The 26,979-nt window shown below is 45.0% G+C and overlaps 2 protein-coding genes across 4 annotated transcripts in view; one reads left to right on the plus strand and one right to left on the minus strand.

The window, feature by feature from the left end:
• The window catches only part of SDHC (succinate dehydrogenase complex subunit C), a 35,952-nt gene extending 18,552 nt beyond the window's left edge, over positions 1–17,400 (minus strand). Inside the window, exons 1-5 of one of the 3 annotated variants that reach the window (XM_047839848.1) lie at positions 16,955–16,992; positions 16,271–16,315; positions 11,797–11,853; positions 10,314–10,415; positions 1,035–1,096 (exon numbers count right to left, since the gene is read on the minus strand). In XM_047839848.1, coding sequence (XP_047695804.1) covers positions 1,035–1,096; positions 10,314–10,381 — 130 coding nt within the window. In that variant the 5' untranslated portion in view covers positions 10,382–10,415; positions 11,797–11,853; positions 16,271–16,315; positions 16,955–16,992. Of the gene's footprint in view, positions 1–1,034; positions 1,097–10,313; positions 10,416–11,796; positions 11,854–16,270; positions 17,083–17,362 lie in introns of those variants that run through there. The other 2 variants (XM_047839847.1, XM_047839846.1) reach the window with 2 other exon arrangements.
• A 3,811-nt stretch (positions 17,401–21,211) lies between these two features.
• MPZ (myelin protein zero) lies at positions 21,212–26,979 on the plus strand. Its single transcript, XM_047840712.1, is given in 6 exon segments — positions 21,212–21,295; positions 23,786–23,952; positions 24,191–24,404; positions 24,659–24,794; positions 25,229–25,286; positions 25,411–26,979. Coding segments are annotated over 6 exon segments (936 nt in total). The 5' UTR covers positions 21,212–21,228; the 3' UTR covers positions 25,705–26,979.

Raw genomic sequence — 26,979 nt, forward strand, 5'->3', positions numbered from 1 at the left:
TCTCACGGTCTGTGAGTTCGAGCCCCGCGTCAGGCTCTGGGCTGATGGCTCAGAGCCTGGAGCCTGTTTCCGATTCTGTGTCTCCCTCTCTCTCTGTCCCTCCCCCGTTCATGCTTTGTCTCTCTCTGTCCCAAAAATAAATAAACGTTGGAAAAAAAAATAAATTAAAAAAAAAAAACAAAAAAAACCCACAGTCTACAGGAGTCCAGGGGGGCGGTCCCTGAAGAACATCACAGAAAACAAAAATATGTCCATATTTCCTGTACCAGCCAGGGAAAAATTTAAAATACAGCTGATCCTCTTGTAAAGTATCTCTCTATTGTAGAAAGATGCATCAGATCCCAAAACCTGATTAAAATCTGCATCCTTCCTGCCTGTAATAAACCTGACTACCTGAAATGGATGCACTAAGACCAGCATACAATTCATACCACGTGAGTAAATAAATAGACATTCTGGGCCGTAAACCAAGATTTTGCAAGACTGGAGAAGGACTTGGTTTTTTGGGCCTAATCAATTCTAGGTGATACAGAATGGGTGCTAAAGCTGAGTTTCTGGAAGAATAAGGTTGATGACTAATCTTGGACGGTGTTTGGTCAATGTGTAGTCGACCCACACATCTCTATGACATTTCTACCTCTGTTCTCTGTAATTTCAATAAATATATAATAGTGTGCTAGGGATAGGGGCGCCTAGGTGGCTCAGTTGGTGAAGTGTCCGACTCTTGATTTCAGCTGAGGTCTTGATCTCAGGGTCGTGAGTTCAAGCCCCATATTGGGCTCCTCGCTGGGTGTGAAGCTTACTAAAAACCAAACAAACAAAACACCTGGCTAAGGAAAGAACATAAGCTTACTGGGAACTCATGATGAATTGTTAAAGGAACAAATGAACAATAAGCTTAAATGGACTCATCATTTTCTCTAAATCAAGTTGCTGATTTGCACAGGAGGGGGTGCTAAGAGACACAGAAACAGCAAAGCTCTTCAAAGTGCGTGTGCCGGTGTGCACGTATGCGTAAATACACGTGTCCATACCTGCACTCAAGGCCATACCAGTACCGCGGTGACAAATGGACATCGCCATGGGAAGCGACCAACTGCAAAGAAATACACAAAGGCAATTAAAAAAAGGAAAATATGACACAATAGAGAGTTCATTTAAAAAAAAAAATTTTTTTTTAATGTTTATTTATTTTTGAGAGAGAGAGAGAGAGAGAGAAAGAGAGAAAGAGACAGAGCTCAAGAGGGGAAGGGCCAGAGACAGAGGGAGACACAGAATCTGAAACAGGCTCCAGGCTCTGAACTATCAGCACAGAGCCCATGCGGGGCTCGAACTCACGAACTGCAAGATCATGACCCGAGCTGAAGTCGGACGCTCAACCGACTAAGCCACCCAGGGATCCCAATACAGAGCCCATTTTGGCGAAGAGAAGATAAACTACTTGGATATAGGCACTATTTACATATAAAAACAAAAACAGCTTTTGCATTCTTGTTTCCACTTTCTAGTTTGAATACATGAAAACTGATTTATTTCAGGAGAAGCATCCCTCCCTTTCACCAGAAGGAAACTCCTTTCCTAAGAAGGAACAATGTGGGTGGGTCAAAGACGCCAATTAAAGTTGCATCAAGTTAGAAAATAATCACCAGACTACAACCACCTGGGTCTTCCCTTGCTCTAGTCACAAGATTGGAGGAAAAGGAAAACCAAGTGAGCTTTGTTTATCTAGTTTCACAGAACACACAGTCACCCCGAACTCTTACTATATGCCCGTAAATATTCAAATTGAGCATACCATTTACTCCCTGGTAAATTACCTATCCCAAATTTTTAAATCCAATTTTCCTGGATTTAGTGTATGTTTCCTAATCCACGGTAGTTTTGAAATACTTTGTCATTAAACCCCTTTCTAAATCACGCTCTGAATCATTAATTTGCCAAAGCGTTTCCACAGAAGGACAACTAACACTGCTATATTCTGGACCTGGTTCTCATGCTCGAGAGAACTGGTTAGTGAAATGGAAAGAACAGAAGTCTTTGGATAAAGTGAACATTCACCCTAGAGAGTCAGCTTAGATAGGAAATGCTGAGCCTACTCAGACCATATTTTCAACACTCTAGAGGGAAGGTACCCAAGCAAGTTGAAAAAAATCTCAAAAAGAAATTCTAACTATGTAATGAAAATGGTCACAGTAAGAAAGGAGTAATGTCCAAAGAAACCAAAAAAACTGGCTAGACACCACTCTGCTTAACTCAGACTTAACAGGATAAATATAAAAGGCGGAAGAAGAGCCACATAACAAAGGACAAGCAGAGAACAATGACATAATTTGGTTAGATAAATCAGGAGACTAAAACCCAGAATGAGCTGAGGCTTGCAAAAATGTCAAGGACAACAAAAAGGGGCTTTTAAAATTGTATTCAGGGAAAGAAAGCCTCCTAACCGGGATGGACAATTTTATGTTAATAGATGACAGAGTACAAAGCAGATTGCTCAACTATTTTATTTGTCAAAGAGAATGATTATCAGACTGAAAAAGACAGAACAAATATTGATTTGAGAGAACTGAAAAAAACAGAGGTGGGGAAATTGTAAGACACTGCTTAGCATTCCGAATGCACTTAGGGCCCATGGCCAGTGAATGAAATCCCATGACTGAAAGAGCTACCCGATAAAACATGTGAACTGCTCTGGTATTTAGACATACTGAAGTGGAAAATGGGAGCGATAGGAGAAACTGCTGAAGTCAAATGTTACCCTAATTTTCAAAAATGGTTAAAACCATAGCCTGGGTTAGCTTAGTGCTGAGTAGGTAAAGGAGATTTTATTTCCCAAACAACCACAGTCCTATTTCCAGTTTCACGTGACCTTCCAGAATCTTGTCACTTGTCACTCCTTATAACTCCTTGTAACTCAGGCAAGTAAGCGTTTAGCCCTTTGAACCTTCATGACTGACCGCCTCAAGAAACAGAACGTAGCAGACTGGACATTGCGTGACTTCCAGAACACACTCTCTCCTGCTAAGAGGAAGCCCAAATAGCCTATGCAGAGAGATCACGGAGAAAGACTCGGGTGGAGAGAAAATGACGGTGCCTTTAGAAGCCAAAATCAACCCAAGACATAGGAGTGAATGGATCTTCAGATTAATTCAGCCCCAGCCTTTGTGTTTTCTAGCTGAGGCCTAAATATCACAAAGACAAATCATTTCCACGATTTCCTGTTCACACATTAGGTAAGAGTCCAGTATAGAAAATCAAGATTGTTTTAATTCATTTACAGAAAAGATAATCACTAAGAGCCACTAAAATTTTCCCTTAGGAAATTTTTTTTTCAGGACATGAGATCCCTTTGAACACAGATGATATCTTATCTCTGTATTTCCAACTCCTAAAAGAGTATCAAGCACACTGAACAATCAACAAATACCTGATTTGAAATGTATTCATTTTATTTCCTTTTTGGACTGCTAATAGAATGCTAATCAAGGAAAAGCTAGAGACCTAGGATATATGAGTTTCAGCATGTGACTTAACAATCGTGCTGCAAATAATACCATCGACAAAGTAAACAACATTTCTCCAAGGAAGATATACAAATGGCCAGTTAGTATACGAAAAGATACTCAACGTCACTAATCATTAGGGAGACACAAATCAAAATCACAATGAGATACCTCTTCACACCCGTTAGGATGGCTATTGTTAAAAACAAACAAACAAAAACAATAAAGAATGAGCGCTGGTGAGGATGCAGAAAAATTGGAACCCTCGGGCAGTGTTGGTGGGAACATAAACCAGCGCACCTCCCCGTAGGAAACAGTATGGCGGGTTCCTCAAGAAATTAAATCATTACCATATGTCCTGGCGGTTCAATTTCTGGATATATACCTACAAGAACTGACAGCAGGGATTCAAAGAGGTATCTGTGCACCGATGCTCATTGCAGCATTATTCCCAGTAGCCAAGAGGTAGAAGCCACACAAATGTCCGTGGACAGATGAATGGATAACAAAATGCAATGTATACGTACACCAAAGCATCTGTTCAGCCTTAGAAAGCAACGGAATTCGGACACGTTCTACAATATGGATGAACCTAGAAGGCATTGTGCCAAGTGAAAGAAGCCAAGCACGAGAGGACAAACATTGTATGATTCCATTTCACAAGGCACCCAGAGTAGTCTAATTTACAGAGACAGAAATTCAGTGGTTAGGGGTTGGGGCTGGAGGCAGAGAATGGGAATTATTGCTTAATGAGTATGGAGTTTCAATTTAGGAATATAAAAGGATTCTGGAGATGGATAGTGGTGATGGTTTGTACAATGGTGAAGACATTTAATGCCACTGAACTGTATACTTAAAAATAGTCAAAATGACAAGTTTTGTATATTATGTATATTTTACCGCAATAAAAAAAATGTTAAAAAATAAGACAACCCAATTAAACAAATGAGCGTAGGATTTGAATATTCCTTTCTCCAGAGAGGACATACAAATGGCCAATAAGCACATGAAAATCAATAGATGGATGTTGGAGAAAAAGTGTGCTTGGATTTATTTCACATGACTCAAGGTAAACCCAGAGCCACTGGATAGAAGATGTAAGTTGTAGCAACTTCTGCAGTGCGTGGGTGGCTCAGCCATCCTACTTCGGTTGGGATCATGATCTCATGGTTTGTGGGTTTGAGCCCTGCGTCGGGCTCTCTGCTGTCAGTGCCCTGTCTCCCTCTCTCTGCCCCTCCACGGCTCACTCTCTCGCTCTCAAAAATAAATAAACATACAAAATTTAAAAATATAATAATAAGTTGCAGCAACTTCAATAAAAGAAGGGTCTGATAAAGAAATTCCCAAACTGGAAAAGGGCGGTAGGGAGTTCCTTGTATGCTAGAGGGGTATAAGCCCAGGTAGAGACAACCACGTGAAAATAACGCAGAAGAGATTCACTCATCAGGTACAACCGTGACTTTTAAACTTCTTTTCTGTTTTTTTTTTTTTGGTGAGCAGCACCTTTCTTAAAATGCAAAAACCCAATACAGTGAAACCTTGGATTGCGAGTAACTTATTCTGCGAGTGTTCCGCAAGACGAGTAAACATTTCCAGTAAATTTTGACTTCATAAACGAGCGATGTCTTGCAATACAAGTAGTATGTGATGTGGAACGTCACATGATCCCAAATGAGCCAACGGTTCCTCTCTCTCTCTCTGCAGGATTGTGAGTGATAGTCTCCCACGCTCGGATGCTCAGTCTCAGGCCACGGTGTTTGGCAGAAATCAGTAATTTTTTTCAGAACGTTGGAAGGTGCCCACTCTGGCACTTGTGTATTTTTTGTCACTCCAAAGCACCTATGGGCAGTCCTTTATTTTCCATCCAAGAGTAAGCTTAGGAATGCTTTGCTTCATTCTAGGTCAGGCTGCCTGCAGATATAGACCTTTTCCTCTGCTGCCTTATTGCCAGTTACGTTAAATACAGAACATGACAAGAGTTTATTAATACTGTACTGTAGGGGCGCCCAGGTGGCTCAGTCGGTTGAGTGTCCGACTTCGGCTCAGGTCATGATCTCACAGTTCGTGAGTTCGAGCCCCACATCTGAGCTGTCTGTGCTGACAGCTCAGAGCCTGGAACCTACTTCAGACTGTGTGTCTCCCTCTCTTTCTGCCCCATCCCCACTCATGCTCTGTCTCTCTCTGTCTTAAAAATAAATAAAACATTAAAAGAAAAATTAAAAAAAAAATACTGTACTGTAGCCAACATCCATTGGTGATAGTGAAAGACGTCCTACACAATAACCCACCTCTCGTCTCCTTCCCACCAGCCATGGTTTTGAAAGGAAAGTGCAGGTTAGTTTATTTTTCTTTAGACTTTGTATTTTCTTTATTATTTGGTATTATGTTACAGTATTGTAATCATTTCTTTATGAATATTTTTGGGCTGTAGAACAAATCATCTGAGCTTCCATTATTTCTAATTGAGAAATTTGCTTTGATATACAAGTGCTTCGGATTACAAGCATGTGTCTGGAACAAATTATGCTTGTAAACCAAGGTTTTACTGTATGTAAAACAGATCAAAGTGAAGTTGCTTTGGTTACCCAGGGCCGGGGCCCATAGCTGCATGTTGGCCAGCCACACACAACTACCCACAGAAGCTTAGTGGAATAGCCAAAGTCCCAAGGAACGTTCTTAAAACAGTGAGGTTGGGGCTCCTGGCTGGCTCAGTCAGTAGAGTGGGAGACCCTTGATCCTGGGGCTGTGAGTTCGAGCCCCACGTTGGGTGTATAGATTCCTTAAAAAGTAAAATCTTAAAAAACAAAAACAAAAAACACCAATGAGGTTGATGAGGAAATTAAATGTTACGGCCCCTTTCATCTCTAAGTTTCAACCCTAAGTTTTAAAAAGTTTTCTAACATCCTTTTCAGTGGCTCTTGTTCTCCTGATAACTTAAGCTTTGATAAATTGATGCAATTTAGTGAAATAAATAATACTTCATAAAGTGCTCCCTTGACCATTTACTCCCTCCCATGCCTCCTCCAAAAAACTCTAAAGAAGTTAGTAATAGAAAATATGATTCCATAAAACATAAATCAGACATCTTTCCTGGACATATCACCTTGGAAACAGCCCCATGCTCTCTGATGCTTTTTTCCCCCCACAAGTATGTCTAGAAGGTAGTGAAAGACTCACGCCACCAGCCTACTAACATTCGTTACGTGACCCAAGCAAAAAGACCAGGGCTTTAAATACAGATTCAGAGTAATTTGAGAAGTTCTTCATCATTATCATTTTTCCCCAAATATTTTCTCTCTTAAAAAAAAAGTTCCACCAAGTTGCAAGGCTTAAGATCACCTACTAGTCTCCTTCTGTTTTAGTAGAATGCCCAATTTCTGCAATCAGAATTATTTCTGGAATCTGGCTTGGAAAAAATCTGAAGGGTTGTGGTATTTGCGGAGGTGGTAAAGAAACGGCCAGCCTCCCTGGCAGGAACCCAAGTAGAGAGGGTAGCGGGGCTCCAGCTGCTTTGCTGCATGAACTGGAAAGGAGCAGATCTAGAGGGGTTTTTCTTTGAAGACACCAGCTTACCAGTTATCGATGCTACTTCCGAGGACAACGGATGAACAGCTACAGATGCATCTGTGTATATGTATACACTCACATACCTACACGGACACCTGCATCTGCATCCACACATATCCTAGCTCTGTCTACTGAAAAGGGCCTACAAGCAATGACATCCTGGTAGCAATGAGAACATCTAGCACCCAGATCTTGATTTCGCAGGAGCCTTCTTGAAGCACTCCCACCGGCTAAGTGTGGGACAGTCTGAACATCAAAATAAAGGAGAGTAACAGCGTAACCCTTTAGGCAGAATAGGCACTGGGAAATAATAAGAAATATGTATCTACACTGTCTCTCTTCCTGGTTCCTGACACAGAGCTCCTAAAACCCTTATCAACTCCATAGAGATAGGAGGGCTAGGAACATCTTTTGTTCTAATATTTGGTCTTTGACCCTGATTCCTGACACACAGTTCCTAAATCCCTTGGAATTTCCTGGGCCGTAAGAGCGTCCTTTGCTCTAATGAGGTGACTCTGGGTGGGGGCTGGTTACCAGAAAGACCAAGCCACGGTTAGAAATTTGGAACTTTTAGGTCCACTCCCTCTTTTTCCAGGGAGGGAAGAGGGGCTAGAGATTGAGTTAATAATTGATCGTGCCTATGTCATGAAGCCTCCGCAAAAATCCCAAAAGTAAATGGTTCAGTGTCTCCAGGTTGGTAAACACAACCACATGTCACGAAGGCGGTGTACCTCAACTCCATGGGGACAGAAGCTCCTGTGCTCAGAACTTTTCTGCACATAGAGGTGCATCAAAGGGTACCTTATGGCTTATCTGTATCATCTGTAGTACCCTTTATGACGAACTAGTAAATGTTAAGTAAATGTTTCCAGGTTCTGAGAGCAATTCTAGCAAATGATTGAACCTAAGGAGGGGGTAGAGAGAACTCTTGACTTATAGCTGGTCAGTCAAAAGCACAGGACTTGCAAACAGGCATCTGAAGCGGGGGACAGCCTGGGGGACTGAGCCCCTAACCTGTAGGCTCTGCACTAACTCCACACAGTAAGCGTCATGACTGAATTCCTGGATACCCAACTGGTATCCACAGAGATGGAAAACTGGTTGGTGTGGGAAAAACCTCCACACATTCGATGTCAGAAGTATCAACAGCAGAGAGGAAAGGAGGTTGTTTTTCCTTTAGTTGGTGTCATCACAGTAGAAAAGAGTTTTTCCTTTTAGGATTCCTTGAGTCTGCACCAATAAAGTATGCTTCATCCTATTAATTTATTTATTACAAATAAATCTAGAAGGGATGATGGAATTAGAAAAATTACAATCTGGCAACCGTCACAGTAATAACTCATTGTAATAACTAATAAATGTTGATGGTAAGTACCATCAACAGATGGTGGTAAAAGTCTCCCCACAAAATAATGATCAACTAATAAGCACACTATCTTTATTCATTAACTTTACAGAGAAACCGAAGCAGACACATTTATTTATTAATGTTTATTTATTTTTGTGAGAGAGCGAGCACGCATGCACTCTCAAGTGGAGGAGGACAGAGAGAAAGAGAGGGAGACACAGAATCCGAAGCAGACTCCAGGGTCCGAGTTGTCCACACAGAGCCCAACGTGGGGCTTGTACTCACAAGCCGTGAGATCGTGACCTGAGCTGAAGTTGGACGCTCAACCAACTGAACCACCCACCCAGGTGCCCCTGGTGATATAACTTTTATCATTAGTTAAAACGTGTCTTAGGGCACCTGGGTGGTTCAGTTGGTTGAACGTCCGACTTCGGCTCCAGTCATGATTTCATGGCTCGTGAGTTCGAGCCCTGCGTCGGGCTCACTGCTGTCAGCATGGAGTCTGCTTTGGATCCTTCGTCCCCCTCTTTCTCTGCCCTTTCCCTGCTCACGATATCTCAAAAATAAATAAACATGGAAAAAAAAAAAAAGTTGACATCACCAGTAATGGGATAAATCATCATGATGTTTATCCCTGGCCCCACGCACTGGGAAGAGCACAGCATCACGTTAGAGGCATTCCTGCCAAAAACATCAGGCAAACAACCCAAGCTGAGGAACATTCTAAAAATGTTAAGGTCATAAAAGATAAGGTAAGACTCTTTCCTTACCAAAGGAGATTAAAGAGTTAAAGAGATAACTAAATGCACTACATGATCCTGGGTTGGATCTTGGACCTATAAAGGACAATATTAGGACAACTGACAACACTTGAATGAGATCTGACGATTAAATGGTAACATAGGGTCAAAGTTAACTTTCTGATTGTGATGGCTGTACTACAGAGTGTCCTTGAATTTATGAAACATGCACTCAAGTATTAAGCCTACTTGAGTAATGAGTAATGATCCTCCTAAAGATGTCCGCATTCTAATCAGATGTCCGCATTCTAATCCCTGAAACCTGTGAGTATTTTACCTTAAATGGCAGAGGAGAATTAACAGTTGCATATGAAATTAAGTTTGCTAATAAACTCACCTTGAGCTAAACAGACTAGCCCGGATTATCTGGATGGTACCAACATAATCACAAAGGTCCTTAAAAGTGGAAGAGGCTGGCAGAAGGGAATCAGAGAAGAAATGTGACAATGGAAGTAGGGCGGAAGTGATGGGAGGGAGAAGAATGTCACCCATCACTGCTGGTTTTAAAGATGGAGGGAGGAGGCCACAAGCCAAGGAATTCGAAGTAGCCTCTGGAAACTAGAAAAGGCAAGGAAACAGATTCTTCACTTGAGCCTCCAGAAGAGAATGCAGCCCTCCCAACACCTTAATTCTAACCTAGTGAGACCTGTCAGACTTCCGCCCCACAGAGCTGTAAGATAACAAATGTGCTGTTTTAAGCCACAAGGTTTATGATCACTTGTTACAGCAGCATAAGAGCTAACACAGGAGTAATGGGACACGATCATCTCTGCACTTGATCTTAAATCACTTGGACATGTTCACAAATTGGGAATGTGCACAACAGTATCCAGGAAATGAGTGTATTGTTTTTGCAACATCTATATAAATTTGAAATCATTTCAAAATACTGGTTTTCGACTAATAGAAATTACATTTTGACTTGCCATTTTCCAAATGGTAGTTCTTCAGGACAAATTACCCTCTAAGGCCAGAAGGCAAAAAACAGTCGTCTTCTTATAAAAAAGGCCTGAGGGAAATAATCAGGGGCGCAATGGCCCAACCTCCAGGACCTTCACCCATTACCTCTAGATTCCCTGGTTCCACAGCGCTCACCTGTAGATAGTGATATGAGGAGACAGAGGACGGTTTAAACCAGCGTTCTTATTCCAGAACCTCTCCATCTCTTCTTTGGCTGTGGTTCCCAAAGGAACAGCACTAAAATAAAACCAGAAGATGGAAGACTTTAAAATGATTAGAAATATACTTGTCTCAAGATTTTACGTAACAAAAAGTTAAAATAAAAAAAGCTAAGCTGGGCTGGATGAACCCACTGTATAAAGAAAACATGTCTGTCCAATCCTCTTATCTTTAGGCCAAGTTTGACTCAGTTATTAACAACCTCAATCACCCAAGGAAGTCCTAGCAGAGGAAAACTCTTTCCAATTCCCCACCACGCAGGTCCTGCCACAGAAGCTCTACTTCTTTGGTGCCAGGCAGCAGAGCCAGTACAATATTTCAAAATCATTTATATAAATGGATCATCCTTTCCCGAGGGCACGGGTGTGGTCTCCTACATCAGCACCACCTGCTCTCATCTGGTTTGTCAAGACTCCCTTTCACATCCTCAAAAATCAAGACCTCAGCACCTCTGAACAGTTTCTTGGGTTTCCCTTGTCAATGGGGTGGATGGAAGCTAAGTGTTGAACAGCTACGTCCAATAATTTATTACATGCCTGTATTAAATACATTCCATCCCCCTCAAGAAAATATAACCTACGCACAGATGACCCATTAATTATAAAAAAGAGAAAAAACCCAATAACTTCATAGTGGAAAAATACCTAGCAGACATTCCATTATTCAAATGATCAAAGTTAAAATCACTGGCAATGGGACAAATGGCATCACATGCCCTTGATGTGAATATAACCAGGAATATAACATACTTACATATTACTCCTGCCCAAAATGGGTAACCTGACTCTAATCATAGCAAAGAATCATACAAGCCCAACCTGAAAGGCATTCTACAAAACAACTGGCCCGTATTCTTCAAAAACGTCAGTAACGGGGTGCCTTGGGTGGCTCGGTTGGTTAAGCCTCTGACTTTGGCTTAGGTCATGGTATTGTAGTTCGTGAGTTCAAGCCCCGCGTCGGGCTCTGTGCCGACAGCTTGGAACCTGGAGCCTGCTTCGGATTCTGTGTCTCCCTTCTCTCTCTGCCCTTCCCCTGCTGTCTCTCTCTCTCTCTCTCTCTCTCTCTCTCTCTCTATCAAAAATGAATAAACTTAAAAAAATTTTTTCTTACATAAAAAATAAAAAAAATAAAATACACAGAGCTCTAAGTAAACATAGCAAATGTCTTCCAACTTTTCTGAAAGTATAAAATATTTCCCAAATTTAAAATTTAATATTCTAATCCTTCCTTCTTCTACTACCAGATGAGAAAAATAGTGACCACGATCACTAAGTTTTCAGCCAACCATCTACAACTATTTTCTTCCACACATACCCCCCAAATCTAAACAACAACCCATTGCTGTTCCCGAAGGAAAAAATGTTAAGTCATAATAGCCTCCACAAATTTAGAAACTTACTTTCTGATACAGAGCTGAGGACTAAGGTGGGCACGGAGGCAATGACGGCCAGCCTGTCTGCAAGATAAGAGAAGAAGGAGTCAATGGAGGGCACCTGGCTGGCTCAGTCAGTGGAGCATGTGACCCTTGATCTTGGGGTTGCAAGTTCAAGTCCAATGTTGGGTGTAGAGATTGCTTAAAAATAAAATCTTAAAAAGAAAAGAGAAAGAGAATAAAAAGCAACACACATTTCGAGATCAATTTCAGTTTATCAAGTTCTCTATTTTTGTACCATATTAGACTTAGGAGTGAAAGGAAAAATTAAGAATAAGATGAAAACAATGACAGTATCACTGTCCTTGAAATGATTTTTTAGTTAGAAAGCTACAACTTTAAATAACTTGAGAATAATCACAAATACAACCTCCAAATGCAAAATAAAGTTTTAGTCCAACACAAATAATACAAGGTAAAAGAATAATGAGCGTTGGTAACGTTCAACAGAGAAATATAGAATGTGATTTATTTTTAAGTGAGGTTTTAAAGGAGGTCATGGTTAAAAGACAGGGGTGGGGGCGCCTGGGTGGCTCAGGTGGTTGAGCGTCCAACTTCATCTCAGGTCATGATCTCGCAGTTTGTGAGTTTGGGCCCGCCTCAGGCTCACTGCTGTCAGCGCACAAAGTCGGCTCCGGATCCTCTGTCTCCCTCGTTCTCTGTCCCTCCCCCACTCACACTCTCTCCCAGAAATAAAAATTAAATGTTAAAAAAAATTTTTTAAAGAAAAAAAAAAGACTGGGGTAAAGAAGAAGAACAAGAATACAACCCAGTTAACTGCTGCAAAGGGAGGAACTAAGAAGGCTGAAGAATAAGGGGTTTGTAGAAAGAGGGTCTTAAACATTAAGCTGTCATTTTAGGAACTACCATCAAGTTCCCGACAACACAGATGAATTTCAAGTCAAAAAGTCTGTAACAGGGGCGCCTGGGTGGCTCAGTTAAGCACCTGACTCTTCATCTCAACTCAGGTCTTGATCTCAGGGTCCTGAGTTCAAACACTGCATTCATAGAGTCTACTTTAAAAAAAAAAAAAAGTCTCTAATAGTGCAAAAAGTATGGGAATGCAAAGATTTCATGGACCACGTGAAGAGTTGCACCAAGAGGATACACAAGTTTTCTACTAAAAAGTTGCTATTTTCGAAATGCATCAAAACAGTACCAGAACTGCTCCTCAAGCCTAAAACTAAGACGTGCCTGGGCATTCTATGTAAAGAGAGTTTAACTGATCCAGAGAGCACACACGAACTGAAAAATATGACTACTAGGCCCCTCTATTCACGTTATCATATCAAATCTTTCCAGAAGTATTTAAGAAAGGTATCAGAGTGAAGCACTGGGATTAAAATGAAAAATATGTTGCTTCCACAAAAGTTTACTGTATATCCCCTATGCGCAAGGCACCGTGGGGAAATAAAATCACACTGAGGTCCGATGACCTTGTAAAAAAGCTCACAGTGTCCATCCCACCCTCGCTATTAGAGGCACAAACGTTTCAAAATCCCTCTGCTTTACACTAGGACAGTGGAAGGGTACGCTATTTGAAGGTAAAATAATCCAGCCAACACTTCCTTCAGCTCCTCTCTCTCTCCAGCCCTGGAGACAAGAGGTGAATGCAGACATTGTGTACCCCAGGCTCCCAGAAGGAAGTGGGAACAAATCTCTTTAATCAATTGAAGTAATTGTGGTTCTGAAGTTCGCAGGACATGCATTCCGCACACCAGGCTAGGTCCAGTCACTCGGCTGCCCAGCAAGAGTTTGCAGATGTGGGCTGGAATCTACAGCACTCTGTCTAATGCTATTGTTTCCCAGACAAATACCAATGTAAGCTTTCCACAAGGCCCTCACAGAAATTAGGTGCACGAAGTCCATAGCCTTATTTGAAAGAGGACCAAAGTAGGTATCAATCCTTGCCTTTTGTGGGAAACCAGGAACTCTGGCAAGTTCCACCAAGGAACTTGGTGTTCTAGGTTATGGCCAAAAAGTAATCGTACTTTGTTTTCTTTTTAATGAACAAGCCAGAACTTACCATTCTAGTTAGCACTGTCCCTTTCTAAATGCATTATACATGTGTACCCAAAAAATGTAATCGCTGTTCAAATCATTTGTGAAACTCTTCTCTGGACTGGGGTGACAACCGCGACACAGGAAGAATATTAAAGTAAAAACTGGAATTCCGATTCTGCATAAATCATGTAACTTTAGGGGACCGCTGAGCTTCACCTTCTTTATTTATAAAATGGGACTGAAACGACCTACCTAATAGGTTGCTGGGAGGATTACGTAAGAAAATGGCCAGAAAATCATTCTCCAAACTGCAATTCGGCCCAGTATTTCAGATACGACCAGTATTTCACTGGTTTCCCCCAAGGTCTTTAGAATTCACATCACATTCTTTTTAAAACCATCAGTGGTGATAAAAATATTCATCTGCTGAAAATGGATTTGACTTTTGGGGGGAAAAAAAGTTCTTCAAAGCCAAGTCTACGGGATCAAACTAAATAAAACCATTTTTGGTCCAAAACAAGATGCGACTATAATATAATGAGTTTCTCTTATATGACCTCTAAACTTGATCTGATGGTATGCCAAAAAGTTTCAGAAATATCTGGGGTAAGAGCAACACTAAAATAGACGTATAACCTCGAAGAACAGGATGAAGAGAAATCACTTAAAGACGAAAATTCTGATTCATGACTGTTAGCCCCCACCCACTCCCAAACGACAACAGAAGTCATCCTTGATTTTTTTTCTCTCACCCCCATATATACGTGAGGCATCACCCAGTCCTATCAATGCTATCCAGGACTTCAGTCCATTGTTTTAGTCCTTACCCTCTCCATTTCTCACAAAGAGAACTATAAGAGGAGCTCCTGAACTGATCTCCCTACCATCAGTCTCTTCCCAATCGTTCAATATTACCAAAGCTAACTTACTGAAAAATAAAGCTGATTTCATTGGTCTTCTGCCCAAAGTCTTTTAACAGTTCCCCGTTGCTTGTAGTGTAAGGTCCACACCGTAGCCAAACAAGGCCGCTCTCAACACGGCCCACTCCAACTCTCTGGACCCATTCTCCTCCAAATTCCCGTCAGCCCCTTATATGTCTGCCACACTGAGTACTGCACTACACCCAGACAGAGCAAGCCCTCTTAGGATTATATGCCCTCGCTCATGCTCTTCTCTGATTGGAACCTCCCTCACAGTCTGATTAAACTCATCCTTGAAAACCCAACAACTCCTGGATGGCAACTTCAGTTTCTTTCGCCTTACTTGCTGCCCCTGCCATGCCTCACACCGCTTCTTCATATCTCTATAGCAACACATATTATGGTGCTTAATAATTAATCTATTTATCGCCTCTACTAGACTTTGAGCTCCTCAAGGATAAGACTGGAATGCTCTGTGTCTATAACACCTATGATAATGTCTGACACATAGAAGAGGCTCAAAAAAAAAAAAAGGTTTGTAAATGAGGTATGCTTATTTTAAGGAGCAGTATTATATATTTAAAGTTAAGCCCTATTTTTAGAGGTGTTTCACAGGTAGTATTTTATATGATGAGCAACGTGCACATAGTTAACAACTCTTGGCGACTTTGTGCCTAAGCGGCATGAACTTTATTAGACAGAAGCCTAGCTGTTCTTTGCTTAGTTCTCCATCTCCGTCTTGGCTTTGGCAAACCATTCCTTGACTAAATGCCAATGGCGTTGCATTACTCAGCTGGTTATTCATTCCTGGCTAGTCTGTGAACTGTTTAGGGAATATACAAAATACAGAGCACTATTTAAAAGCCATGATGTACGGTACTTTGAAAACTAATCATTTTTAGTTAGCCAATTAGCCAACATTAAAAATGTTTAGCCAATACTTCTCTTAAGTGGGTCCAAGTTATTACTATTTTCATTCACAAATGAGGATTGATGACCTTGACTTGTCCAAAATAAATGGAACTAGTGACACTAGAACTAGAATCTAGCTCCTAGGATTTCTTAGAAGGTATTTTTCTTTGAGGCTAAGTTAGCACGTTATAAACAGTTCCAAATCCCTCTAGTGAAATGGAATTAGACTCAGAATTTCAATCAGAAAAAGAAATTGTTGTTGTTTTTTAAATTCCCTATGCCCCCTCCTAAGAAATCCCTTGTGAAAAAAGAAGAGAGAGGCGCCCTTCCCATGAGCTTCAGATGAATACTAATGAAAAAGAAGTCTATTTCTTGGCATTGAATCCTGGTGGTGACAGTCGTACACATCTCAAAATGATACTGTCTGGACATATTTACTGAGTATGATAATTGTCACCTTCCAAACAATAATCCTGAAACTCCTAAAACGAACTGTTTAGAACCAACATGATCATTTCAAGCTAAACATGAATTCCACCAAAAGGCCCCCGACACCCACCAAAATACACCAAGGATTCAAAATCATTCAGTTACGGTAAAACTACCTGGAATAAAGAGTGCAGTTCTGGCAAGACTGGGGCTGGCAACACCTTAGGAAAAAAAGATACATTTGGAAATGAGAGGGAAGGAGGAAAATGATGGATTAAGATAACCCGCTCCTGATCTCAACTCCGAAAGGAATCGTTCTGTCACAGAGAAAAACTAAATAAAGTCCCTCTATTTTTATACTGGGTGTACTGCTGTGGAAAGAGAAATAAGAAGGCATTTGGGGAAATCAGGAATTAAATCTCAACGACATTAAAACTAACTTTCCATAACAAATAGTTTCCAAAAATAGGCCTGGCACGAAACTATGCTGGGATTTGTACCGGGAGTGTCTAAAGTCACTCGAGTTGCCGCGTCTAGAAAGGCTCTGAGTGGAGAATGAGGTCTAGACAGTGGACAGGACAGAACAGAAGAAAATCTAGGATACTTCTCCGGGCGGCGAATGACGTTGTATAGAAAAACTGAGACATCCACTCCCTACCCCACAGAGAAAGATAAATTGAAACTGAATTCCCTGGGCTGCTTTAGGACAGTAGAGCGACCGCTATGGGCGCTATTTCTAATCGCCGGCGCGGTAGGGATCCAGGACTCCTGTCCCCTCCCCCAGGGGCCCGTTAGGAACTCAGTGGCCACTCGTTGCCAGCAACTAGTGTCTGCAGGAGTTCGAAGCAAAAGCGAAGTACACCAAGATCTCTCTTCCCGAGGCCCGAATAAGAGCTCGAAGTCGTACAACCGACGGTCCGCTGACCTCGAAGTCCTCTAACTATTTACTCTCTCGGAGCGTGGCTCTGGGTGCAGCCCCGAACGCAACCTGGGGGGAAAGTATTGAAGCTGGGGGAAGCAGAAGGGGCGACAGCCGCGCGACTCCTCGGTAGGGAGTTCAGGAGGAGATAACGGGCCCGTGACCCCGGGGACCGGAGCGGCTGGGGGGGAAGGGAAGGGGCCCTAGGACGCCAGGGCGCGCGACCCGCGCACCCACGGGCCCTTCCCCCGCCCCGGGACGGTGCAAACAGTCGTCAGCAAGACAGAAGGGGCAGCGCAGGCCTCCCCAGGGCCGCGGACACAGACTCCCAGCCCCGGGCTAAAGTCACCTCAACAGGAGCGCAGCCATCTTGAGTTCCGGCCTGGACGGAAGTGACGCACAACGTCTCCGCCACTGGGGGGGGGGGGGCGGGGCTGTGTCACGTGACGCCTCCGGCTCTTTAAAAGGCTCGCAGGCGGTCCGTCTCAGCGTTGTTCACGCTTGATTTTTTCCGGTTTGTGTGTCTGCACGGCTTCCCTCGGCTGGCTTCTGCTAGAATTTGCCAGGGGGTCGGCAGAAATGGCGCTGACTCAGACTCTGCGGTCTGCGTTTCACCTGTGAACATATTCATTTTGCTTCGCACCACTGAACTTCTGACTTGCCCTGATTCTTCACCAGGGACTCCAGAATAGTTTCGCTCTCCCTCTTTCCCAGGTAGGCCGGCCGAGGCTCCCAGGGAAACGGGCTCCATCCGTTCTGATGGGAAGCTCCGCAACAGAGTACAGAGAACACGAGTTGAGGCCCAAGTTGAGGAAGGATCGTGAGAACTACGTAGACCACCATCCCAAGGCCTGGGAGCCTCGTCTAACCACCTGGATCAGCTCTGTGCCCACAATTCCTGGGCTTCAGCTGCCGCCTGAGCTGGACGCCCACTAGCCAAATACAACACTCCTTTGTTCCTTGTTTCAAGACTGTGTGGGTGACGCCCACAGCCAGAAGAACCTGGAGTGGGGGAGAACTCGCTTTGATTTATACACTCATAGACACACACACGCACACACACACACATATGGTTTTGAGGAACCCAAGCACTGCAATCAACTGCAGAGCATTTGTGACTTAAGGAAGAAAAAGGGAGACAGGAATAGAAAATTGAAAAAGTTCTTGAGTCTTTTTGCGGGCGAGGGCGGGGCAAAGAGAAGTGAAGGAGACAGCCTAGAGCAACTCCTATTCTACAATAAAACATTCGGCTAACATTACTATTCAGATCTCATTTATATTTAGCACTCCTGCACTTTCAGGATTTAAATAGCACACATTCACTTATCTCTGCATCAAATGAAAATCCTGTTGTGCATTTCTATAATACTTGACAAAGAAAGCACTTCTATAGACTTTTGGACTGTTAAGAGACCTTAGCGGCTCTCTAACTTTAGTTTCTATTCAGTGCAGGGATCTCCTATACAACATTGATGGCCACTCATCTTCAACACTAACACATTCGGTAAAGGTTACCTCAAAACACAAGTTTTTGTTTTTTTAGTAAACTGCTTAATCATTAGAAAGTTGTTACATTCAAATAAAGTTTTCTGGGGAGCCTGGCTGGATTAGTCAGTGTAGCATATGACCCTCGATCTCAGGGTTGTGATTTCGAGCCCCACATGGGTGTAGCGATTACTTACAAGTAAAATCTTTAAAAAAAAAATAAAATACAGTTTTCTGCTATTGAACTTCCAGTCATTGGGGGTGCCCGAGTAGCTCAGCCAGTTAAGCGTCCTACCCTTGATTTTGGCTCAGGTAGTGATCTCACAGTTCATGGGTTTGAGCCCAGGATTGGACTCTGCACTGACAGCACAGGAACCTGTTTGGGATTCTCTCTCTACCCCTCCTCTACTCACTCATGCGTGCACACATAATAACAATAAATAATAATTATATATATAATGAATTCATTTAAAGAGCTAAGTACAAGAGGCATATACATATATGCCTATATATATATATATAAACTTTTTGTAGAGGATGTGAAAGTGCTTCAGGGGATTCAAAAACACAAACGTAATTGTCCTCAAGCAGCTTATGCCTTAGCAGGATCAGTAAGTAAATACAACAAAGAAATTAGCAACCCCGTGAAAGAGGTATAGGTAAAAGGGGTGGATGAAAGCAGAAAGTGGGTCATTCGCAGCTGGGGAGACGTGGTTAGGGAGGTGTAATTGACTACAACATCCCGTGAACATTTACTGACAATTTTGCCTGTGGCGTTTATGATCAAGTCCCACATTTAGAGTTCCACAGCTCAAATCCAATACTAATCATGGAACCCTCCATCTCCTGTGTAAGGAGATGACCGGTGGGTACCAGGAGCCTGTGGCTTTACAGGTGAAGCTGCAGTGGTCCCAATCGCAGGAAAACAGTGGCCTCTCCCCTCAAATTAACCCTGTAGGGCTCACAACTGATTGAAATTAATTACACTGAAATTCAAACAAGGTATTAAGTCAAGCCCCTTATCACCAGGGTTTATCTTTCAAATAAGCAGGAGAGAAAAAGCAGGGTCTATCCAAGGCCTGAGGTCAGAGAAAGAAAGGGGGAAAAAGAAGGGGAAACATTTCAAATGGAAGTATGAGAGGTTCAGTGAAAAACAAAATCATTTCAGATAATCCCAAGAAAGGAAACAAAGGAGACAACAATTAGGAGAGCTCTGGTGGGAATGATTTTTTTTTTTTTTTAGCCAGGTTTGTCTTAAAACTCAGCTCTGACCATGTGGACACTCCCATCTCTAACCCAAAATATCACCCTCAAACCATCAGGAAATTCTTATGATGAACCAATGAAGCCCACCCTCTTTCATTTGCCCTTTAATGCCTTTCACCAATTGGCTTCAACTTTCCTGTACAGACTTGTTTCCTATGATGCCCCTCATGTTCCCCTAAATCAAGTCAAAGTGGAGGCCACAAGATCTGGCTTGAATATCCTCAATACTTCAGAAACCTACACACACACACACACACACACACATTTTCTTCTGTCTTTGTTTTTGCTTTTGCTATATCTACCTGGATAGCTTCACTACCCATTCATTTTCTTCAAAATGGCACACATCCTTCAAAGTTGGTCCATATCTAAAGTTGCCTTCTAGACACAACTCCCCTGCCTCTGAACTTCCTTTATTAAATGGTTTGTTTTTGTTTTTAACCCTCCGTTACTAACTTAATCTCCCGGATGTTTGTGAACTACTGCGCATGTTCAAGCAGATCTGGTTGTGCCCTCCTGGGTATACTAAGCACTTGGTTCATCACTCTGCTATGGCAAGCACGATGGTTGATCATGTTGGGTATTGATGGATTTGTCCTTTGATCCTCCCCTCTCTGCCCCCCGCCAACTAGATTTTAAACTCCTTCAAGGAGAAACTTCATTTTTATTCCTCTTTCTGTTACCCACAAACCCATACTTTACATATAGCTGGCATTCAATACAATTTTGTTGCCTTGTCCTAAATCGCAATGGCCTTAAACTGCAGCATGAGGCATTGAAAGATTCCCTGACAAAGAGGGAAAGCTCAGGGAAATTGTTTCCTGGATATTTTCCAGTGGCGAAAGCTTCTATCAGGGAAGAATCACCCAGGATGCAGGGAGATAGGGGGTGGGGGGAAGGACTCCCAAATGACCTGGTCATCTCAAGAAGCCTATAATGCAACCAACAGTCATCGAAAAAATTAAAAATTAAAATTAAAAAAAGACAAGGGATATCCCATTTTCAGAGTTCTCTGGGGGAGCCATTCTCTGGGAAGGAGGCTATAGAGAAATTCCCTCTCATGGCCTAAGGATTCAGGTTCCCCTGCCCATCTATCCCTCGGAGAAGTGTGTTTATGTCCCTTTTTCTGTCCCTCTCCCTCACCTCCCCCCCCCCAGGCATTCCAGCCTAGGGCAGGGGGAGGCCATCAGACACAAAGCCCTCTGTGTATGGGGTGGTATGTGTCCCCCCCCCACCCCTCCACCGAGAGGACACAATGCCCCTTCTGCTCCCTGTACTCTTCCCCCCTCCCCACCACCTCTCAACTGCACATGCCAGGCTGCAATTGGTTACTGGCTCAGGACAGCCCCCTCATACTGGGGCCCCAGGGGATTTTAAGCGGATTCCAGGAACCCCCCGCTCAGTTCCTTGTCCCCCACTCTCCCATCCCCACAGACGCTCCGAGCCCTTGCCCCTGCCCCAGCTATGGCTCCTGGGGCTCCCTCGTCCAGCCCCAGTCCTATCCTGGCTGCGCTGCTCTTCTCCTCTTTGGGTAAGTGGAGCCACCCCAGTCTGGGAGCCCTGGAGCTCAGCTTGCCTCTCAGCAACCTTCTCCCTGCCTTCACTGCATGCCCCACCGCCACCAAAGAGGGAGCAGGAGCAGGAAGGTGATATTAGAGTCGGAGAAAAAATATGTATAGCTTAGAGGGAGACAATAAAGGTATTCTGTGAAGGGAGAAGGTAAAAGAGCGTAGAGAGCTTCCCTGGGGTGGACCTGACTGGACCCAGGTGGGAAGGTAGTAACATGCCCCCAAAGCCATGCTGAGCACCTGGTGGGAAGCAGTGTTACGGTGCGGTAAGGAACAGGACAGACACCTGGGTCGGGTACCTAATCATTCCCTAGCAGTGCCTGAGGTACTTAACCTTAGTTCCCCTGAATAGGAAGGTCGGGGAATGTGATCTAAGGAAGGAGCCCAAGGTCTGTGGTCCCAACTCCTCGAATCCTTTGTCTCTTGGTGCCTCAGTTTCTCTCTGTGGATCCATTGTCTATTATGCAGGCAAAAGGAGTAGGAGGGAGGTTCTATGAGATTCTAAGATCTTGTCCATCTAAAGCAGTCTTCCTTTATAAGGTGACCAAACCCTTTCTCACCCCGTGGCAGATGTTGGGTGGGCAAGTGAAAGTCAAAAGTAGGGACATTTGAATGGACAGTTCCCTTCTCCAAACGGCCCCAAAGCCTAACACAGTAGATGAGTAGTAGGCAAATTGGGGGTCGGGGAGAACTGCTCAGGATATCAGCTCTTTGAGTCCTAACCCCAGGATCCAGACCCTTCTGGGTGCTGTGCTGGACTAGTCTGGGACACCCAGAGAAAATGTTGAAGACAAGGAGTTAGAGAAGGTCATAGTGAGGGCAATGGGGAGAAGGAGTGTTGGAGAATAAGGAAGAGGGTTCTGTTCTAGCACCTGTCCCTCTCACAGTACCATTGAGCAGGGCTGAAGAGCAGTGGTTGATGCTAGAACAGGAGGAATAGAAGTTAGATCCAATGAATAACCTTCGTTGTTGCATTTGGGATTCCCAAGAGACCTCTAAGGAGAAGCGGGTCGCTGATCTTGCATGCTGAGGTGGGAGATTTGAGACTATGGAGCAGGAGTGGGGGGTGGTTATGGGGTCTGGGGATGGCAGGAGCCCCCAACATGGGTCAGACAATGGGTCTCTGTTTGTTTGGTCGCTTCCTCCCCCTCCCATAGAACAAAAGGGTCTACAGTTGCCCCCACCCCGGGCCAGCCCACACACATAATCTCCCTGGAATGGCCTTCCTTGTGTGGGTGAGTCTTGGGAGTGGCACTGGGCCAGCATGGCCAAGAGGAGGGTGACAAGGGTCAAGCCACAGAGGGCTCACATGCAAAGTCATCTGAACTCTGAGCTTGGGATCTTCCTCTGTACCCAACTTCCCCTGAGAAGCTCCCTGACCTCCCAGTCGACAGCAAGCTGTATGGCAACCAGGGATTCAGCAGCGAGGACAGTTGGGCCAGGAAAAAACAGTCTTAATTATCTTCATTTTTTTTTCTGTGAGAAATTTGAATGTGTGATGCTGTGAAATACTACGCAGCTGTTAAAAATAAGATTGATCTCTATGAATCAACATGGGAAGTTCCCTCAGACACATAGGCGTATTATACATCCTCTTAAGTGAAAAAAAGCCAAGTACAATATAATGCAATGTATCTCAAAAAGGAAAGAAAAGCTCCATAAGACAAAACTATTTCATGTTTTGAGTTTGTCGGGTTTACACTGCACTTGATACATAGAAAACGGTTACTTACCAAACTGATTGACAGTGGTCATATTTGGGAGGGGACTACAGGAAAAGCATTTGTTGGGGGAGGCGTCAAGAAAGACTTCAGCGGGGCGCCTGGGTGGCTCAGTCCGTTGAGCGTCTGACTTTGGCTCAGGTCATGATCTCGCCGTCTGTGAGTTCAAGCCCCGCGTCGGGCTCTGTGTTGACAGCTCAGAGCCTGGAGCCTGCTTCTGATTCTGTGTCTCCCTCTCTCTCTGCCCCTCCCTGACTCATGCTCTCTCTCTGTCTCAGAAATAAATAAGCATTAAAAAAAAATTTTTTTTAAAGAAAGACTTTAGCTTTATCTCTATTTGAATGGTTTCTAAAAAAGAATGCAATATGTATTACCATATAACTTATAAATTAAAATTTTTTTAAGCCTGCATCTTAGGGGTACTTTAAGAGTTAAATACTGACCCAAAGGGAGAGGGAGACTTGGAGACAGAATCTACCTTCTGGAAGTCCTCAAGAGAGTTCTGTTACTGCTGATTTCATTTCCTCTTATGAACACACTGAACTTGAACCCAATGCAGCGTTTCTGCCTAACTCTTGAGCTGGCCCAGAGGAATCCGGGCTTGACAGTGGATCATTTCTGCCCCAGCTTTGCTATGGTCTCTACTCAGCCCTTGGCTTCCTATTGGTCTCACTTCCTCTGGATCCCTTAGTGGGTCCCGGGCGCCCATCTGACTCCCCTCTCTGCTTGCAGTGCTCCCCCTGGCCCAGGCCATTGTGGTTTACACGGACAAGGAGGTCCATGGCGCTGTGGGCTCCAAGGTGACCTTGCACTGCTCGTTCTGGTCCAGCGAGTGGATCTCAGATGACATCTCCTTTACCTGGCGCTACCAGCCCGAAGGGGGCCGCGATGCTATCTCGGTGAGTGCCTGGGGGCGTCCTGGGATTGGATAACCAAACGGTGCTCCGAAGAACAACAGAAAAGAGCACTTGGGCAACCGAGGGGACATCCTTTGAGCCCTAACCCTAACTGTGGCAAGGTAAGTAGCCATCTGACTAGGGCCTCTCTACACTGTCTCCCCCACCCCCAACTACCCTCTCCAGCCCAGGAGCCCTTACCCTGAGGCTAGACCCACATACTTCCCCTCATTCCTCATAGATCTTCCACTATGCCAAGGGACAACCCTACATTGACGAGGTGGGGACCTTCAAAGAGCGCATCCAGTGGGTAGGGGACCCTCACTGGAAGGATGGCTCTATTGTCATACACAACCTGGACTACAGTGACAACGGCACTTTCACCTGTGACGTCAAAAACCCACCAGACATAGTGGGCAAGACTTCTCAGGTCACACTCTATGTCTTTGAAAAAGGTGTGAGAGGAGATGGCCCAGGGGGTCTGGCAGTACGGGGAGGACTAGGGGCAGGGGGGGGTGTGGGGGGGAGGGAAGGGCTGGGGGAAGAGGCAAAATACCTGGGCTAATGCCCTTCAGGCTCTGGGAGGGCGGGCAGAAGACAGCCGTGGCTGAGCGCAGTACCTCTGAAACAGCAGGGAATGGGTGTGGGGCTAGGAACCGAAGGTGCGTGGCCCCGCTCACCCCTTTACTTGTTTTCCCTCCCCTCCTAGTGCCTACGAGGTACGGGGTGGTGCTGGGAGCCGTGATCGGGGGTGTCTTGGGGGTGGTGCTGTTGCTGCTGCTGCTTTTCTATGTGACCCGATACTGCTGGCTACGCAGACAGGCGGCCCTGCAGAGGAGGCTCAGGTAAGGGGAGCCTGGCGACCCTCCCTTTATTTTTTATTTTTTTTATTTAAAAAAAATTTCTTTTAACGTTTATTTATGTTTGGGACAGAGAGAGACAGAGCATGAACGGGGGAGGGTCAGAGAGAGAGGGAGACACAGAATCGGAAGCAGGCTCCATCCAGGCTCTGAGCCATCAGCCCAGAGCCCGACGCGGAGCTCGGACTCACGAACCGCGAGATCGTGACCTGAGCTGAAGTCGGACGCTTAACCGACTGAGCCACCCGGGCGCCCCACGGCGACCCTCCCTTTAACCCCACTGTTCCCCATCGGGGGCAGAAACTTCTTGGCGGGCGGGGGTGGAGGGGAGCGGCAAAGGGAGGAGGAAGCTATAGCTGCTCTCCAGGGGGGCCCGGGCCCGGAGCGGGGCAGACCCACAGCACCGCCTTTCCCTGCAGCGCCATGGAGAAGGGGAAATTGCACAAGGCCGCGAAGGACTCGAAGCGCGGCCGGCAGGTCAGTGGAACTCGGGGCCTGGACAAGGCGCGGAGCTACCTGGCAGCAGTAAGGGATGGGCTGGGACCAGGGTGGGGCTGGGCCCCCCCAGAAGGGTGACTGAGGTGTGACCCCCTCCCTGCAGACGCCAGCGCTGTATGCCATGCTGGACCACAGCAGAAGCACCAAAGCTGCCAGTGAAAAGAAGGCCAAGGGGCTGGGGGAGTCTCGCAAGGATAAGAAATAGCGGTTAGCGGGCCGGGCGGGGGGTCGGGGGTCAGGGCGGGAGCCCACCAAAGGCTCTCAGGTGGTGGTCATAGAGATGGAACTGCGGAAGGATGAGCAGAGCTCGGAGCTCCGGCCTGCGGTCAAGTCCCCCAGCAGAACCAGCCTCAAGAACGCCCTCAAGAACATGATGGGTCTGGACTCCGACAAGTGACCACCCCCCTGGGCCCTCCCAGAGCAGGGGGACCTAGGCTCCTCTTCTTCCCCCCCGTCTAGGTGCTTTCCTCCTTAACTCCCCAGCCCTGCCCCGCCCTCAGCACCCTTTGAGATGTAAGTTTCATTCCAAAGTTCACGCCCCAGGCCCCTCCCATCTCCCCCCACCTGCACCCCCGGCTTTCTGGGAACCCGGGGGCCTCACCCTCCCCTTCACCGGCCCCAAGGACTGTGTGTTTGGTGCCTGTCCCTCTGGCACCGAGAAGAAAGGGACCTTGATACCCCGTGCCTCAGCTCCAGGCCACCTGGCGTTCCCATCCCTTGCGGCACCCAGCCTGTCCCTCCTTCTTTTCTTTCTGACCCTCCCTCCCCTTCATCAGGTGGCCCAGCTCCATATTCTGTCCCCCCTGGCTAACACCCAGAACATCCAGATCAGACTCTCCTTCAGGGTTTACTTAGGTTGTTAGTTATTTTTTATTTTTTAATCCAGTCTTGTTTGTTTGTTTACCGGCGCCCTCCCCCCATGACTGAGTACCAATGACGTCATGTGGTTTTTGCATTTCCCCCTCCCCCCTCCCCATTAAATCCTTCACGGAGAGCTAGCCCGAGCAGAGGGGCCCCTGGTCCTCAATCCTCAGCTACAGGGCTGGTGCCCCTGACCACTTTAGGGCACTGTTCTGGGACTCGAGGTCATGGGGAAGGAGAGACAGAGAGAGGCAAAGAATCCTCACAGGTCAGGGCATTGAGGACGGGGCAAATAAGCCTCAAGAAAGGGCTTTAAACAACCAAACAGAAAGGAAAAATAAACGGGAGATGGGGGGGAGGGGAAGGCTGCACTCCCAGCCACAGGGGACTCTTAGGATTTTTCTACATTCTGTATATTTCTTCTCAAACTCCCAAATGTCCTTAAATGTTTAATAAACACTGACATTTCCAGAAGTGCTGCCTCCATCTCCAACTTCCTCATTCTCCTGGGAATATCCCTGCCCCCTATTCCATCCCCAGCCCCCTACATTCCCCCATCCTTCCCCTCTCCCAGCCCTCTTCCTCATCACCTGGTTTCGGTTGTTAAGAATTTGGCTTTATGTTACGGCCCTTCCATAGTACAGTGGAAAGAACTCTGAAAAAGGCTCACAAGACGCCTTCAGCAAATATCCAGTGAGTTTATCCTATGTGCTGAACTGTGTATCAGCCTCTGTGTTTACATGGGTTAGAACACAGACTCCCTCTTTACCAAGATCTGAGTTTTTAAAATATGCCCGCCCATCTGTGTGGC

Source organism: Prionailurus viverrinus, chromosome F1 (assembly GCF_022837055.1).
Source record: "Prionailurus viverrinus isolate Anna chromosome F1, UM_Priviv_1.0, whole genome shotgun sequence".
Lineage (NCBI taxonomy): Eukaryota > Metazoa > Chordata > Mammalia > Carnivora > Felidae > Prionailurus > Prionailurus viverrinus.